Consider the following 16394-nt stretch of genomic DNA (forward strand, 5'->3'; position numbering starts at 1 on the left):
GTTACTTGGGAACATTGACTGGGATCAGAGAGGAGCACTCTGGGAGGCAGCCCACAAGCCCTCTCTTTGAGGCAAGAGAGATTCATTGCATCTTCCACCTTGGTGCTGGCTGGAGGCTGAAGGACAAACCTTTGGATTTGGAGACATGGGAGGGAGCTCTTGGAACCAAGCAGAGAGATAGGCCTCTGAGCTAACCCGGCCCAAGCAAAGAGACAAGACTTTGAATAAGAAAATAAACATTTGCATTTTATCAGCTGGCTGCAATTTGGGTGATTATTTACTTTCAACTGAAACTAAGGCTGCCTCGAGGAAAACCTCCCCAAGAAACCTGCTTTCTCCCAGAGAGAATCCTATTATTATATTTTAAAGAAGGAAAACCACCAACAGTCTTGTAAAGGCCATCTATTTGTGTGATACAGAAATGAAAGAGAAGATAGTGGTAGTCACCACTAAGTTCAGCTAGCTCTTTACCAATATTTGGTGTCTAGTTCAATGGTACAGACCTTAATTGATCTCAAAAATCATTACATAAGCAAATTCAATGTCTTTTCTAGCCTTCACCAGTACCTACTATATTTTGAAGTGAATAAAATCCTGAAATAAAACTAATACACAAGGTTCCAGAAATCCTAAGAAGAGTCTGAAGGAAATTTTGTTTAGCCTGGAAAAGGGAAGAATAACAAATATTGTTAAATATTAGAAGTCTGTCACATAGAAGAAGGATTAGATTTCTCTGTGTTACTCTAATAAGAGACAGCATAAACAGATAAAAATTAAAGGGAGGTAGATATTGCCTCAAGTACAAATTTTCTAATAAAAAGATCTATCCACAAATTGAATGGGGGATGGGCTGTCTTGTAGAGGCAACTATCATCATTGCAACCATTTAAACAACCTAGATCTAAAACAGAATTTTTTTTATTGAATTAAATGGCAGGTGAGATTCTATAAAACTTTCTTTTAACTTTAAGATTCTAAAATGAATATTTCTTTTATGATCCTTAAGTTTTTCATATTGGATGGATTCATTTTTCTGTACAATTCTGTACATTTGACAATTTAGGCTTTTACCTTCACAAAGCAGTTTGGTTTTGTTGTCTAGAACGATGAATGGGAATATATTTTCTGGTATTTTTTAGATACTTTTTAAATCTATCTATTACTTTAATTTTAAAGACACCTGGATGGCCTAGAAGAACTTCCTAGCTCTGCACATTACAGACACTAATATTACAGATTATACTACAGTTTTGACTTTGAGACTAAACATCTACCCCATTATAAAATAAATGCAGACATTACATACACTAAAACATATTATGTATATGTATAACCCTTTTTGCCCACTACACATATTACTACTCTGATAAAAATCTTAGAGATCAAGTAACTCATTTATATCCAATTACAGATTCTCAATATTAAATGTTATACTTAAGGCTTATTAAAAAAAAAAAGGTAAGTTGAGATTTTTACTCTAAACGAGTTTTTAGAATTATAAAATAACCTAAAAATATGAAATCAATATTCAGAAAGAAAATTTTAAAGTATCTCAAGTTTAAGGTAAATTTTATCTCAAAAATTTTTCAAAAGAAACCTGTGGGGAGATTTTTTTAAAAGGCTATCTGGGTAGCTTATTATGTTTCTAAGAGTAGGAGTTTACCCTGAATAAAAAGATGATTTCAGAGCTTTCTTAATAATTTGAATGCTATAAAGAAGTGGCTTTATCCAGTTCCTAAGAAACAACTTTCAAAAAATAATTCATATTGAAAAAGACAGTTACAATAATAAAGTTTTAAAAGCATTCAATATTTTATTACAATTCAATAGCTGCAATATGCTTAATGATAAGACAGTTCTGTTAGATTTTTATATCCTAAAAAGTTCATACATGCTATTTTCAAACATATTTACAATACTTTTATTTTTAACCATTTTCACAAGACCCTAAACTTGGAATAATCAGAGTTTACATACAAATTACTTTTTGTACACATTTAAATTTTTTTAAATGTTAGCTGAAATGGATTTTGAAGTTTTTAATTCGATTTCATATAAATTAAGATTTCATAATTATGGGTAACCACAAAGGCAGTGTTTTTTAAAAAACCAGCCCTGAAGTCGGAGGACCGGAGTTCAAATCTGACCTCAGACACTTAACACTTCCTAACTGTGTGACCCTGTGCAAGTCACTTAACACCAATTGCCTCAGCAAAAAAAAAAAAAAGAAAAATATATTGAGTTCAAGTTTTATATTTATATAAAACTATATAAAACTTATATAAAAATATATTTATTTATATAAAATTATTTCAAGAAATAATTCAAGTCACACATTCTCAACTCCTAAAAGGACTCATTTATTTATTTATTTTTTTAATTGTGTGTATAGGTATATCCACAGGCACAAACATGTGGTATTTATGAATATATACATATATATATATATTAGAAATTTAAATATTTAAATTAATAATTTATATCTGTTGCTGGCAGTTTTAAATCAAGCTTTATATGAGAGCCTTCCTTTTAGAATATCTTACTTTAACCATGATTTGAGTCTGCAAATTTAATTTAGACATTAGTACTACATTCATTCTCAGTTGTTTCTTGTGATTCTCAAATTGAGATTACTACCCTAAATAAAAGATTATTTCAGAGCTTTCTTGATAATTTGAATGATATGCCAGGGACTTTATCTAGTTCCTAGGAAACAACTTTCAAAAAATAGTTCTAATAGGATTGAAAATGACAGTTACAGTAATATACAATAAAATTATATAATAACCTACTATAGTGTATTATAATTAAATAATATAATTCAAGAACTATGATTCTCAATTCTTCCTTTATGATCAAAGCTTATTATTATTTACCTTTTAATTACCTTTAAGAAACTGATCATTTCTCCCTATTGATAATTGGTCAGAATTTCTTAATTTGTCTCTTAGAGCTGTGAGGATTAAGCAGACAGAATACTGAGATTTCCTTTTAGCTTTTAGCAAATTTTAGCAGTTTAGAATGTTTCTTCTTAATTTGTCACATTTTAGAAGCACTCAGGACATGAAAAGAGACAAATATTCTACTGAAATGTTACATTTTAGTAGTATATATATTCTTGTAGATTTTGTGGCTCTTCTATGACCTGAGAGGAAGTGCAGAAGTCATTGATGCTGGTGTTAGATTCCTGATGATATTACTAAGGCTTGCAATCTTCTCTTCCAAAAGATAATTTTTCTTTTCTGCTGTTTTCTGCTGCTTTTCAGTAATCTCTAAAGTTTTTAATAGATGAGTCTTTTCAACAAATAGATCTTTCAACACTGCATCAGATTTTGTATTCTTGCAAAGCTGGAAACAGAACCAGATATTTTCAATTAGAGCTGGAGGGTGGGGAATGGATAAGAAGGGATATAGTGTTTATTTTGCATAAAGTGGGCAAGTGAACATAAGGCAAATTGTTTCTATTAAGTTTATAAATAAAGGATTTATCCTCAGTTGACAGTACTTTTAGTACAGAGACAATATACTTAATTCTTCACATTCTTTCACTGCTCAGTTGGCTTGACTGAGCCAAGATGACTGAACAAAAATACAAATAGTGTACAGCTAAAATAGAAATGTAATTAATTCTGTAACATGTTACTTTTAATTTATTCAAACTACTAAAACAGGAGAGTTGACTCTGTATATTAGCCACTAGTCAGTCATTCAATAAGCATTTATTAAAGATTTACAATGTGCCAGGTATTATGCTAAGTGCTAGGAATACAAATACAAGTAGAAAGAAAGACAGTCCTTCCCCCCACATTCTAATGCTGGGAAGATAATAGAGAATAGGAAACTCTTTTCAAAGATGAAAAGGGGGTGGTGATGGGAAGCCAAAAAATTAACAGGCAGTATGTAGGATAGAGGAAGTCCAGAATACAATTTGAAGAGGAATGAGGTATGACTGATTTGGGTATTCTACTTATATGGAGATTCTAGGAAAGACCATCTAATCAAAGAAATATATTGCAGGGGTGGATGGTCCTTCTAATATGCATTGAATTCCTGTGCTGGTACAAGGTTTCAAGAGAAAGAGCAGGAGTATGATCAGATCCATAGTGCCACCTGGGGAGGAGTATTCCCTTGAGCAAATGTTACCTCTTTGTGAGTATTTTTGTATATTTCCTAGAGCCCACCACAATACATGAAAATAAGTGCTTATTATATTTTAAATGAATCATTCATGTCACTACAGCTATGATATATCAATCTTCCTAAAAGTAATTGAAACATGGTAATTCAATGGTTACCACAGCTCAAAAGTATTTTAGAAATAATCTAGTGAAATCTTGTTTATATTTGAGGAATCTCATTTTTACTATCAGATACTAACTAGAATAAAATAAAATTTGAATACAATGATAGAATAAAATTAATATGTATATTAGATAAGCTATTAGTTACTGTAATCAACATAATCTGCATACCAGATATATATGACAAAGTAGTACTCGTCTAAACAATTTGGCTAAAAAATTGAGATGATCAATGGAACACAGTATTTATACAATTATGGAGAAGAAAATGGCTAATATTTGTTAAATTAAAAAAATATTTAATAATTAAATCAAAAGATCCTAGCCACTGGGGAAAGCAAAAACTCACTATTCAACAAAAAACTGTTGAGGAAAAATGGAAAGTAGTTATAAAAAGCAAAAGGTAGGTATATCAACATCTCATATATTTTTCCAAGACAAGCTCCAAATGGGTATATGATTTAGATACAAAGAGTGACATCAAAAAACAAATTACAGGAACTTAGCAAACATTACTTATCAAATTTATGAATAAGAGAAAAGAGAGGTTTTCATATGGACAACAAGTAAACAAGTCATCTCTCTCAAGCAGTGATATGTACAAATTTATTTCAACACTTTTCTAGAGCATCTGTGGCATTATTATAAAAATGACTTTGACCACCACTTATGCTTATTATTGCATTCCATTCAATCAGTAGACTTGATATACCTTAAAGATACAGATCTCAGTGGAGGAAGTTGAGTAGTATGGAAAACAGGCTCTGAATTATGTTTCAGAGAATAAATCAAAGATATGTAAAAAAAGCATAGCTTCTTGCTTTCTGATAATAATGTGCTTTGTTCTAATTGTAGTACCATTTTCCTATTTTATTGAACATTGATTTAATCCAATAAGCATTAATTAATTGTCTGTAGTGAGCAGAACTCTACTAGACATGAGGAGGAGATTTAACGTTTAGAAAGGGCAAGGTCTCTGCATTCATAGATCATATAGTCCCTAAAATTTTTTTCTCATTTCAAATGGCATGTTTGTAGAATATAGATTATATATTACAAACAAGACTGAATTACATTGAGGCTACTAATTATTTAACTATTTTAGGAAACAATGTTGACAAATAAAACCTTTGATAGGTTAACAGTAACAGAAAAATATACAATGTCAAAAGAAAAACTTGGAGGAAAAAAAACTTTTCCATAGTCATATTTTTTTTAAGTATTCTAATTCTTTTCAGATAAATTTAAGTTGTTGAAAAACAGTCTTTACATAACAAAGCAAGTCTGAGATTAAATGCTTTCTAAATTTGAGGAAAGTTAGTATCAAAGTTAGTTAAAGTTAATAGATGAGCATACAATTTGGCAACCATAGTGTAGGTGGGAAAGCTTACTTGTTCTTGTAGTTGATTCACTTTTTCCTGAAAAAGTCTTTTCACCAATTTCAACTTCTGCTCAACTTCTAGCATGCGTTCCTCCATAGCCATCATCAGCTGCTTTTGACTTTCCTGGGAAAAAATATAACCAAAGGGAATTTTCACAGTCCCTCTTCTCTTAGGAAGGTGAACATTATGCACTATACAAAAATGAATTTTAACCAGAATGAAATGGAAATTTTAGACATTACACCAATTATTCATATTAAAAATCAAAAGTTAAAGAAAATCGTTAACCATTCTCACATGAGATAACATAAAATGATTATAAGACTATGAGCAAATATTAGCTTCTCTGCCTATTTGTATTTCTTCTAATGAAGTGTTATTATGACTATTTCCTTCTTTTAATCTTTGGTTTTTAGCTATTACTATATGTTATTCAGGATTTCCTACTCTTACCACATTTATGGGCACCTGATTTTCTTTTCTTATGGTTGAAAACCAGAACTTTAGGAGTGTTTATTTTTGACAATACTCGATCTCTTCTGGTTTTTAACATAAATTGCCAAAATGATTTTGTCATCAAAAAAGTTCAGATTAAAAAAGCTTAGCTAATGTTAAACATAAAGGATAAGAAAGCTAGGCATTTATATAGCACTTGAGCAAAGTGCTTAACATATATTAGCTCATTTGAGCCCTACAACAACTACTTAGGTGGTAAGCCTCAAGCACAGAAAAGTTAAGAGAATTGACTTTATTCTAACAGATAGTGGCAGAAGCAAAAATTGAACACAAGATTCTTCTGACTCCTGGTCAGAATTCTTACTACTATATGATGCTACAAAAGAACTAGGTAAGCTCTAACCATTCCACATTTTCTTATAGCCAAATAGAATATTGCCCCTAAACTAGAGTTCAAATCCAGTTTCAATGTCCCTGAGCAAGTTACTTAACTCCAATTGCCTCGGGGTTGGGGGGAGGGAGAGGAGGAGAGAAGGGAGAGAAGGGCTTGGAGGGGAGAGAAGAAAGGTTGTAAGAGAGGGGGTACGAGGTGGGGGGGGGAAGGAGAGAAATAAAGCTAAAATCTAAAGAATTAAAAGAGGCACGACATATATTGTTCTCAATTTTTTAATCAATAAAATTTTTATTACAAGCCTATATTTTGTGATTATAAAGAATCTTTACAGAAAAAACATTTGATAAAATTCAATACTGATTCCTATTAAAAACACTAGAAAGTATAGAAATAAATGGACTTTTCCTTAAAGTAGTCAGTAGCATCTATTTAAAACCATCAGTAACCATCATATGAAATGGGGATAAACTGGAACCATTCCTAATAAGATAAGAGGTGAAACAAGGTCACCCAATATCACCATTACTATTCAATATTGTATCAGCTTTGGCAATAAGAGAAGAAAAGGAGATTAAAGGAATTAGACTAGGCAATGAGGAAACCCTTTGTAGATGATATGATGGTATACTTGGAAAGCCCTAGAGCATCAACTAAAAAAGTATCAGAAATAATCCACAACTTTAGCAAAGTTGCAGGATACAAAATAAATCCACATAAATCACCAGCATTTTTATATATCACTTAAAAAATCCAACAGCAAGAGATACAAAGAGAAATTCCATTTAAAAAAAAAACTGTCAATAGTATAAAATATTTGGGAATCTGCCAAAGGAAAAGTCAGAATGATATGAGCAAAACTACAAAACACTTTCCACACAAATAAAGTCAGATCTAAAAAACTGGAAAAATATCAAGTACTCTTGGATAGGTTGAGCAAATATAATAAAGATGACAATACTATCTAAACTAATCTATTTATTTAGTGCTATACCAATCAAACTCCCAAGAAACTATTACCTAGAAAAAAATAACAACAAAATTCATCTGGAAGACCAAAAGGTCAAAAATTTCAAGGGAATTAATGGGAAAAAAAAAAATCAAATGAAGGTGGCCTGGCTGTACCAGATCTAAAACTATATTATAAAGCAGGGGTCAGCAAAACTATTTGGTATTGGCTAAGAAATAGTCTAGTTGATCAGTGGAATAGGTTGGGTTCACATGACAAAATAGTCATCGTGACTATAGTAACTATAGTAATCTATAGTCAAAGACCCAGCTTTTGGGAAAACAATTCACTTTGACAAAAACTGCTGGGAAAATTGGAAACTAGTATGGCAGAAACTAGGCATTGATCCATACCTAACACTGTATACCAAGATAAGGTTGAAAAGGGTTCATGATCTAGAAATAAAGAATCTGTGGAGGAAGAAAGAATAGCAAAGAAGAACTGGAAATCATTATTGAAGCCAAAATAGATGATTTTTATTATATTAAGTTAAAAAGTTTTTGTACAAACAAAACTAATGCAGAGATGATTAGAAGGGAAGCAATAAACTGGGAAAACATTTTTACATTGAAAGGTTCTGAAAAAGGTCTCATTTTTTAAACAGATAAGAGAATTGACTCAAATTTATAAAAATTTAAGCCATTCAGCCCTTTTTGTAGTGGCTAGAAACTGGAAACTGAATGGATGTCCATCAGTTGGAGAATGGCTGAATAAATTGTGGTATATGAATATTATGGAATATTACTGTTCTGTAAGAAATGACCAACAGGATAATTTCAGAAAGGCCTGGAGAGACTTACACGAACTGATATTATATGATGACCAGTTCTGATGGACCTGGCCATCCTCAGCAACGAGATCAACCAAATCATTTCCAATGGAGCAGTAATGAACTGAACCAGCTACGCCCAGAGAAAGAACTCTGGGTGATGACTAAAAACCATTACATTGAATTCCCAATCCCTATATTTATGCCCACCTGCATTTTTGATTTCCTTCACAAGCTAATTGTACAATATTTCAAAGTCTGATTCTTTTTGTACAGCAAAATAACGTTTTGGTCATGTATACTTATTGTGTATCTAATTTATATTTTAATGTATTTAACATCTACTGTCATCCTGCCATCTAGGGAGGGTGGGATGGGGTAAGAGGTGAAAAATTGGAACAAGAGGTTTGGCAATTGTTAATGCTGTAAAGTTACCCATGCATATAACCTGTAAATAAAAGGCTATTAAATAAAAAAAAATTAAATTAAATTAAATTAAAAAAAAAAAAAGAATTTAAGCCATTCTCTAATTCAAAGAATATGAACAGGCAATTTTCAGATGAAGAAATTAAAAACATTTCTAGTCATATGAAGGTGCTCTAAATCACTATCGCTCAGAGAAATGAAAAATAAGACAACTCTGGGATACCACTACACATCTCTCAGATTGATTAAAATGACAAGAAAAAATAATGACAAATGTTGGAAGGGAACACTGGGACACCAATATATTGTTGGTGTAACTGTGAACAGATCCAGCCATTCTGGAGAGCAATGGAACTATGCTAAAAAAATTATCAAACTGTGCATACCTCAGTGTTACTATTGGGTTTATATCCCAAAGAGATCTTAAAGGAGGGAAAGGGACCCAAATGTCCAAAAATGTTTGTGGCAGCCCTTTTTATAGTTGCAAGAAATTGGAAACTGAATAGATGTCATCAGTTGGAGAATGGCTGAATAAGCCATGGCATACGAATAAGCATATGGCATATGAATATTGTTCTATAAGAAACAACCAGAATAATGATTTCAGAGAGGCCTCAGGAGACTTGAACTGATGCTAAGTGAAATGAGCAGAACCAGGAGATCATTAATACACAGCAACAACAAGACTATATAATGATCAATTCTGATAAACGTGCTTCTCTTCAACAATGAGATGATTCAAACCAGTTCCCAATTGTTCAGTGATGAAAACAGCCATCTACACCCAGAGAGAGGGCTGTGGGAACTGAGTGTGGAACACATCATAGAATTTTCACTCTCTGTTATTATTTGCTTGCATTTTGTTTTTGTTTTTTTCCTTCTTGATCCAATTTTTTTTAATAGAGCTTTTTCTTTTCAAAACATATGCACAGATAATTTGACAACATTGACCCTTGCATAGCCTTGTGTTTCAGATTTCCCCTCCTTCTTCCTACCTCCTTCCCTAGATGGCAAGCATATAAATATATGTTAAACATGTTAAAATATATATTAAATCCAATATATATAAATATATTTATACAATTATCTTGATGCATAAGAGAAATCAGATCAAAAAAGAAAATAAATAAGAAAACAAAATGCAAGCAAACAACAACAACAAAAAGAGAGAGAATTTTATGTTGTGATCCACATCCTTCGACTAGATAGTGGAACTAAAAGTGCATTTGTGCAAGTGGACGCAAGTGTGTGTGTGTATGTGTGCGTGTGTATGTGTGTATGTGTGCATGTGTATGTGTGTGCATGTGTTTTAAACGAAAATAAAGACAAACAACATTTATAATAGTTTCTTACCACTAAACCCCCCTACCCCTCCTTACTAAATTTTATTGCTTCCGTCAAACCCGAAACCTGGATGATAGGCCTTTAGTATGGTAATTAAATACCGCAGAGAAATAGGTACTAAAACACATGCAAACAGCAACTAGGTCTAACTAAGACCCACAAACCACCACTCACTATTAAACTTCTACTGTTACAGGATATTATAATAAACACCCTACTATCCTATAAACCAAGCATACGCCCGCTTTCCAACCCAATCTTAAAATTTTTTCATGGAAAAAACAAAAAAAATAGCAAAATAAATTTAATACTGACATAATATACAAACTTAAATTTATCAAAAGTTTTTTGAAAGTTTTGATAAGCTGTTTTGATCAGCTTAAAAAAAAGCTGAATTGACCACAGAGGTATACTTCATAAGTTTCATCATTGCATGGCAATCCCAAAGGTACTGGGGGGAAAACATATTTACTATGTCATTAAAGAGTAACCATGTGAATATTTTAAAATCAGAAATTTTTTAAAAGACAATTTTAGAATCTGACCTCAAATTTATCCTCAAATATCTGACCTCGGGGGGAAAAAACCATGGTCAAAAATATATGGAGATTTTAAAAATTATTTTGTTAATATTACGAAAATTTATTTTAATGTATTTATCTGTTTCACATCTAAATGGAAGAAAAACTCCCAAAATTCAAGCAACATTCAAATGCTCCAAATTAATTATGACATAAATCAAAATACTAGACTCCTGAATGACTTTTTTGACTGCAAATAGCAGTCATTTTTGCTTTGGCCAGAAGCTGTGAAGGTTTTCTTCTTTCAGATTCATTCATTCATTCATTTACTTATTACTTTAGATTTTTTTGGACTAGATGAAAAAAGAGTCTTTGCCTCAATTTCTACCTAGCCTTAATCACTAAATGGGTGCACCTTCAGTCAAACTGAGACAATTTGAAGGTCTTAGCTTAAAAAGACCAAATTCTCCTATTTCATCCAGGACCATCTCCAATTGTCTTGATCTTTTAGTCATAACTTCAGGTCTGTTGTATGTTAAAGGAAACATGGTGTTTTATCAATATAATAATAACAATAACAGCTAGCATTTATTTAGCTTTTAGCATTTTTTGGCACTATTTAGCATTTACTTAGCACCTACAATGTTCCAGAGCTGAAGCACTTTTCAAAATTTATCTCATTTGATCTTGATAATAAATCTGAGGTATATGTTATTGTTGTTCTTTTACAGATGCGGTTAACTTAAAAGATCATCAGGATGGATTTGACCTCAGGTTTTTCTGACTCCAGATCCAGCACTGTGGCTGCCTATTGAAGTTTGTACAGAACCTATTTAATACTCCACAAATGTCTACATTTAACATATCCCAGATGCCAAATGTCCTAAAATGACAATAAATGTATCACTATGGTGATAGATCCCTTGCTTACAGAACCAGGGTTATTTATATTTCTATATTAGGAAAAGATTGTTTTTACTGCTTGTTGAACTGGCATAATAAAAGATAATTTTAACTTTCACATAAAGTTAGGTAGCTAAGTGGCACAGCAGACAGAGTGGTGGGCTTGGAGTTAGGAAGATGAGTACAAATTAAGCTTCAGACATTGTATAAGGGCAAATCATGTAACCTGTTTGCCTCAATTTCCTCATCTGTAAAATGGGGATGATTATAGCTTCTACATCATAGGTTTGTTGTGAGGACCTAATGAGCATGGTAACTAATGAACAGCAAAAGGCAAACAGAAAAAAAATCAAACAGTTCATCAAGCTATGCTACCTAAGACTACTAATATATATAAAATATAAAATAATATAACTTGTACTTGTCATATGTTGGTTTCAGAGGTCCTATTTTAAATTTCATTCTGTAAGAGTTGATTTCTCCATTCTGCCTGAAACAATTGTTGAAGCTGGAGAAACTGCTTTCTGGGTATCACAAGACAGCCTTGTCGCAGTAGGAGCGGCATATTTTGATGGTGTAAAGATGGATTAAGCATCACACTGAATTTTGAATCTTGGATGTGAACGAGTATAAAAACCATTTAAATATAACAATGTTTTCAACAAGTTAGTATTGCATAAATTAAAATTTAGTATTAGAGAAATGTAAGGGACCTTAGCTCATTACTTACTAAGGCATTCATTTCAATTCAAACCAATTCAAATATTTAATTATGAGCTTAATTTCTCTTTGGATCCCAGTACAATTACATACTAATGATTCCATTCTTTCCATATAATGGAATTGGTGATGCCAGTTATTATGAAAACTTACATGATTTTCCAATGCTATTATTGCTGGGATTCTTGCACAGGGTACTCATTAGTTGATAATGATGTGTTGCAGAACCATTGTATATATAAACTACAGAGATCAATCACATTCTTTGAAGAAATGTAGCATGTTTACAATCAACTTCATACGTAAAAATAAAATACTATTACGGGAGGGAGGGGAAAAAATGTAACAAAATTACTTGGGCTCACTTGAGACAAACTTTTTTACTTGTCACTGCTCCCCCCAAAATTATTATGCTTTTTTTCATGTTTAATGTTATGTGCATTTGTGAGGTATAGCATGAAAGTATTTCGGTAGAGAAAAACCAATTTGGATTTTTTCAATAAATAAAAACATGCAGTTAGAATGAGAAATAGTTTGAAAAAAATATGTTTACATTAAATCTCTTATAAAAGCCTGATCTTCAAAATATATAGGGAACTTATACAATTCTTTTAAAATTTTAGAATTTTAATCACATTCCCTCAATAGTTAAGTGGTGAAACAATACATTTTTAAAAAGAGGAAAACATTTTAAAAATCACATAAAAATTACTAATCATTAAAGAAATGTCAATTGAAACAACTCAACTTTGAGATATCACCATAGATTCTCAAAGGAATAGTTACTAAGGGCTGGAAAAACTCGTTGTTGGAGACACTGTGGGAAGATAGAAAATTAATTTCCTCCCTTCTATTAAAATAACATTTCCTCAAATTTCAAAATTGACATTTTTATTACTAAAATGTCAAGATGTAAAAATTGAAACTTTTAATAAAAATTTTATAACATAATAAATTTTTATTTTAAAAATAGTCATTTCATCCAGTAGGTTATGATATAAAAGAAAAAAAAATCTAGATGATACTGAAGAGTTTCTTTTTGAATTAAATCAGAACTTATAAAAAGGATCTACTTGACTTTTATTTTATTTATTTTTGACTTTTATTTATTTATTTCCATGCTGAAGTACAAAATATTTAAGAGATCTAAGGAGTAGCATATATATATGTATATCACAGGAAAGATGAAAAAAGTTTACCACATAAAAAAGGTTTACCACATAAAGCTAATCCAAATTTGGTCATACATTCAAAAAGTATCAGGATTTGATGGAAGGCATGCAAATACATAATGCACTAAAATTTAAAGGGAGGACCCAGGCTAGTGAAAATTGTCAGTATCAGGATTTGATGGAAGGCATGAAAATACATAATGCACTAAAATTTAAAGGGAGGACCCAGGCTAGTGAAAATTGTCACTGTAATAAAACAAATGGTAATATGAAACTGAGCCACTATCCATTTCTTGAAACTAGTATCACACACAACTTTAATTCCCCATCTCTATGACTATGACTAAAGACTATGGACTAGTTTATTAGATTATTAGAGCTGTTCTTCATTTGGCTATGCTGAGGGGAAATTCCTTTGGTGAATTTAAAATAAAAGATCATACCTCCCTTTTCCCCTCAGCATAGCCAAATGAATAACGGCTCTTTTTAAAGTTGGTATAAAATGAAATCAGAGCTATTATTGACCAAAAAAAATAAAAAATAATGATGACATGTTTCTATCATGCTATGATAGTACATTGAAAGTAATGTTCTATTTCTAGTCATATGAAAAGATGCTCCAAGTCATTATTAATCAGAGAAATGCAAATTAAGACAACTCTAAGATACCACTACACACCTGTCAGATTAGCTAAGATGACAGGAAAAAATAATGATGATTGTTGGAGGGATGCGGAAAACTGGGACATTGATGCATTGTTGGTGGGTTGTGAGCAGATCCAACCATTTTGGAGAGTAGTTTGGAACTATGCTCAAAAGTTATCAAACTGTGCATACCCTTTGATCCTGCAGTGTTACTACTGGGATTATATCCCAAAGAGATTATAATGAAGGGAAAGGGACCTGTATGTGCACGAATGTTTGTGGCAGCCCTTTTCATAGTGGCTAAAAACTGGAAACTGAATGGATGTCCATCAGTTGGAGAATGGCTGAATAAATTGTGGTATATGAATATTATGGAATATTACTGTTCTGTAAGAAATGACCAACAGGATAATTTCAGAAAGGCCTGGAGAGACTTACACGAACTGATGCTGAGTGAAATGAGCAGGACCAGGAGATCATTATATACTTCAACAACAATACTATATGATGACCAGTTCTGATGGACCAGACCATCCTCAGCAACGAGATCAACCAAATCATTTCTAATGGAGCAGTAATGAACTGAACTAGCTATGCCCAGAAAAAGAACTCTGGGAGATGACTAAAAACCATTACATTGAATTCCCAATCCCTATATTTATGCACACCTGCATTTTTGATTTCCTTCACAAGCTAATTGTACAGTATTTCAGAGTCTGATTCTTTTTGTACAGCAAAATAACGTTTTGGTCATGTATTACACTTATTGTGTATCTAATTTATATTTTAATATATTTAACATCTACTGGTCATCCTGCCATCTAGGGAGGGGGGGGAGTAAGAGGTGAAAAATTGGAACAAGAGGTTTGGCAATTGTTAATGCTGTAAAGTTACCCATGTATATATCCTGTAAATAAAAGGCTATTAAATAAATTAAAAAAAAAAAAAAAAAAAAAAGTAATGTTCTATCTACCTTTACATACTTTATCAGTCAAAGTACTGTACCCCTCTTAGTTATTTCCAGCCAGACTTCTAGACCCAGGTTACCATAAATGTGACAGGAGTTAGAAAAAGAAAATCCAAAGTAACAAGTGATTTTTTCATAGAAGATATAATAAATATAGCCACATATCTGGCAGTATTATCAACCAGGAATAAGTTTTAAAAGATAAAATTGTGCATCTTACTAAATACAAAGTTTGAGAACAAATATGTAAGAACAGTCCTGACTCCAGATAATTGTACATGTGCAGTCATCTGCCTGAATGAATTTGGCTGAGTTGTCCCTTGAATATGACTAGGTAGGTTTATTAATCTCTATCCTAAGAACAATCCAGATTATTATATCACACTATATCAAAAACCTTGCATTTGACAAACAGGGTCCGGATTCTCAAAACAGAAAGAGGTGAAACAGAGATTAAGAATTATCCTAAATCATCATAAATAAGTTAAAGTTATTCCAGGAATTCAAAGATGGTTCAACATTAGAAAAACAATTATTCTAATGAGTTATACTAATAACGAAATGTAAAACCACATGATTTCACTAAGAAATGCAGGAAAAGGGCTTCAATTAAAAAATATAGCACTCATTTATATTGAAAAATTCTTAAAAGTATAAAAAGGAAAAAGCTTATTACTTAATCCAATACTAGAAATGCATTAAAAATATTAAAAAGAAATTAAGCTTTATCCAGCCATAAATTCCTCTGAATTTCAGACCTTTATCAAAACTTGCCTATTGCATATACAAAGTGCACATCTCAACATCTTTCAAACTAAACCTATTACCCTTTCCCATAAACTTCCCAATCTCATAAATTTATTATTTTGTTGAGGAAACTATTATACTTCCAATGTCTCAGATTCATCATTTTGGCATTACCCTTGATTTTTCAGTCTCCTTCATTCACAATTCCAATGAACTGCCATATATTTGCATTTCTTACTTTCACTATTTACAAAGCTATTTAGACTATAATCACCTTTTACCTAGATTATTGCAACATTAAGCTAATTGGTTTCCCTAACTCAAATCACTTACCTCTTCGATTAAATCATGTGATTCTTTTTCTTGAGTAGCTTCCTATTGCTTCCATGATAAAATACAAATTCATCTGCTCAGCTTGTAAAATTCTAAATCTGGCTGGAATCTTTCTAGTCTCCATGAACCTTGCTCTCCCCCATCCCATATTCCATGATACAAACACATTGGCCTTTTTTATGTTCTGTTTTCATTCTATTCAATTTTTCATCTTCATATCTTCATATCTTATAAAGTAATTTCTTCCTTTAAGATACAACTTATATACAACCAGTTTGTAGATGAAATCTTTCTTAATGTCACCAAAT

General features: G+C 31.7%; 1 protein-coding gene across 2 annotated transcripts in view; it reads right to left on the reverse strand.

Annotated features, from left to right (window-relative positions):
- Positions 1–2521: 2521 nt before the first annotated feature.
- The window catches only part of LOC100914430 (ninein), a 103939-nt gene continuing 90066 nt past the window's right edge, over positions 2522–16394 (reverse strand). For both annotated transcript variants that reach the window (XM_031952924.1, XM_031952925.1), the window contains 2 exons: positions 5693–5806; positions 2522–3348 (listed from right to left, as the gene is read on the reverse strand). In XM_031952924.1, the coding sequence (XP_031808784.1) occupies positions 3139–3348; positions 5693–5806 (324 nt within the window). In that variant the 3' untranslated portion in view covers positions 2522–3138. The remainder of the gene's footprint in view (positions 3349–5692; positions 5807–16394) is intronic.

This window comes from Sarcophilus harrisii, chromosome 2, assembly GCF_902635505.1.
Source record: "Sarcophilus harrisii chromosome 2, mSarHar1.11, whole genome shotgun sequence".
NCBI lineage: Eukaryota > Metazoa > Chordata > Mammalia > Dasyuromorphia > Dasyuridae > Sarcophilus > Sarcophilus harrisii.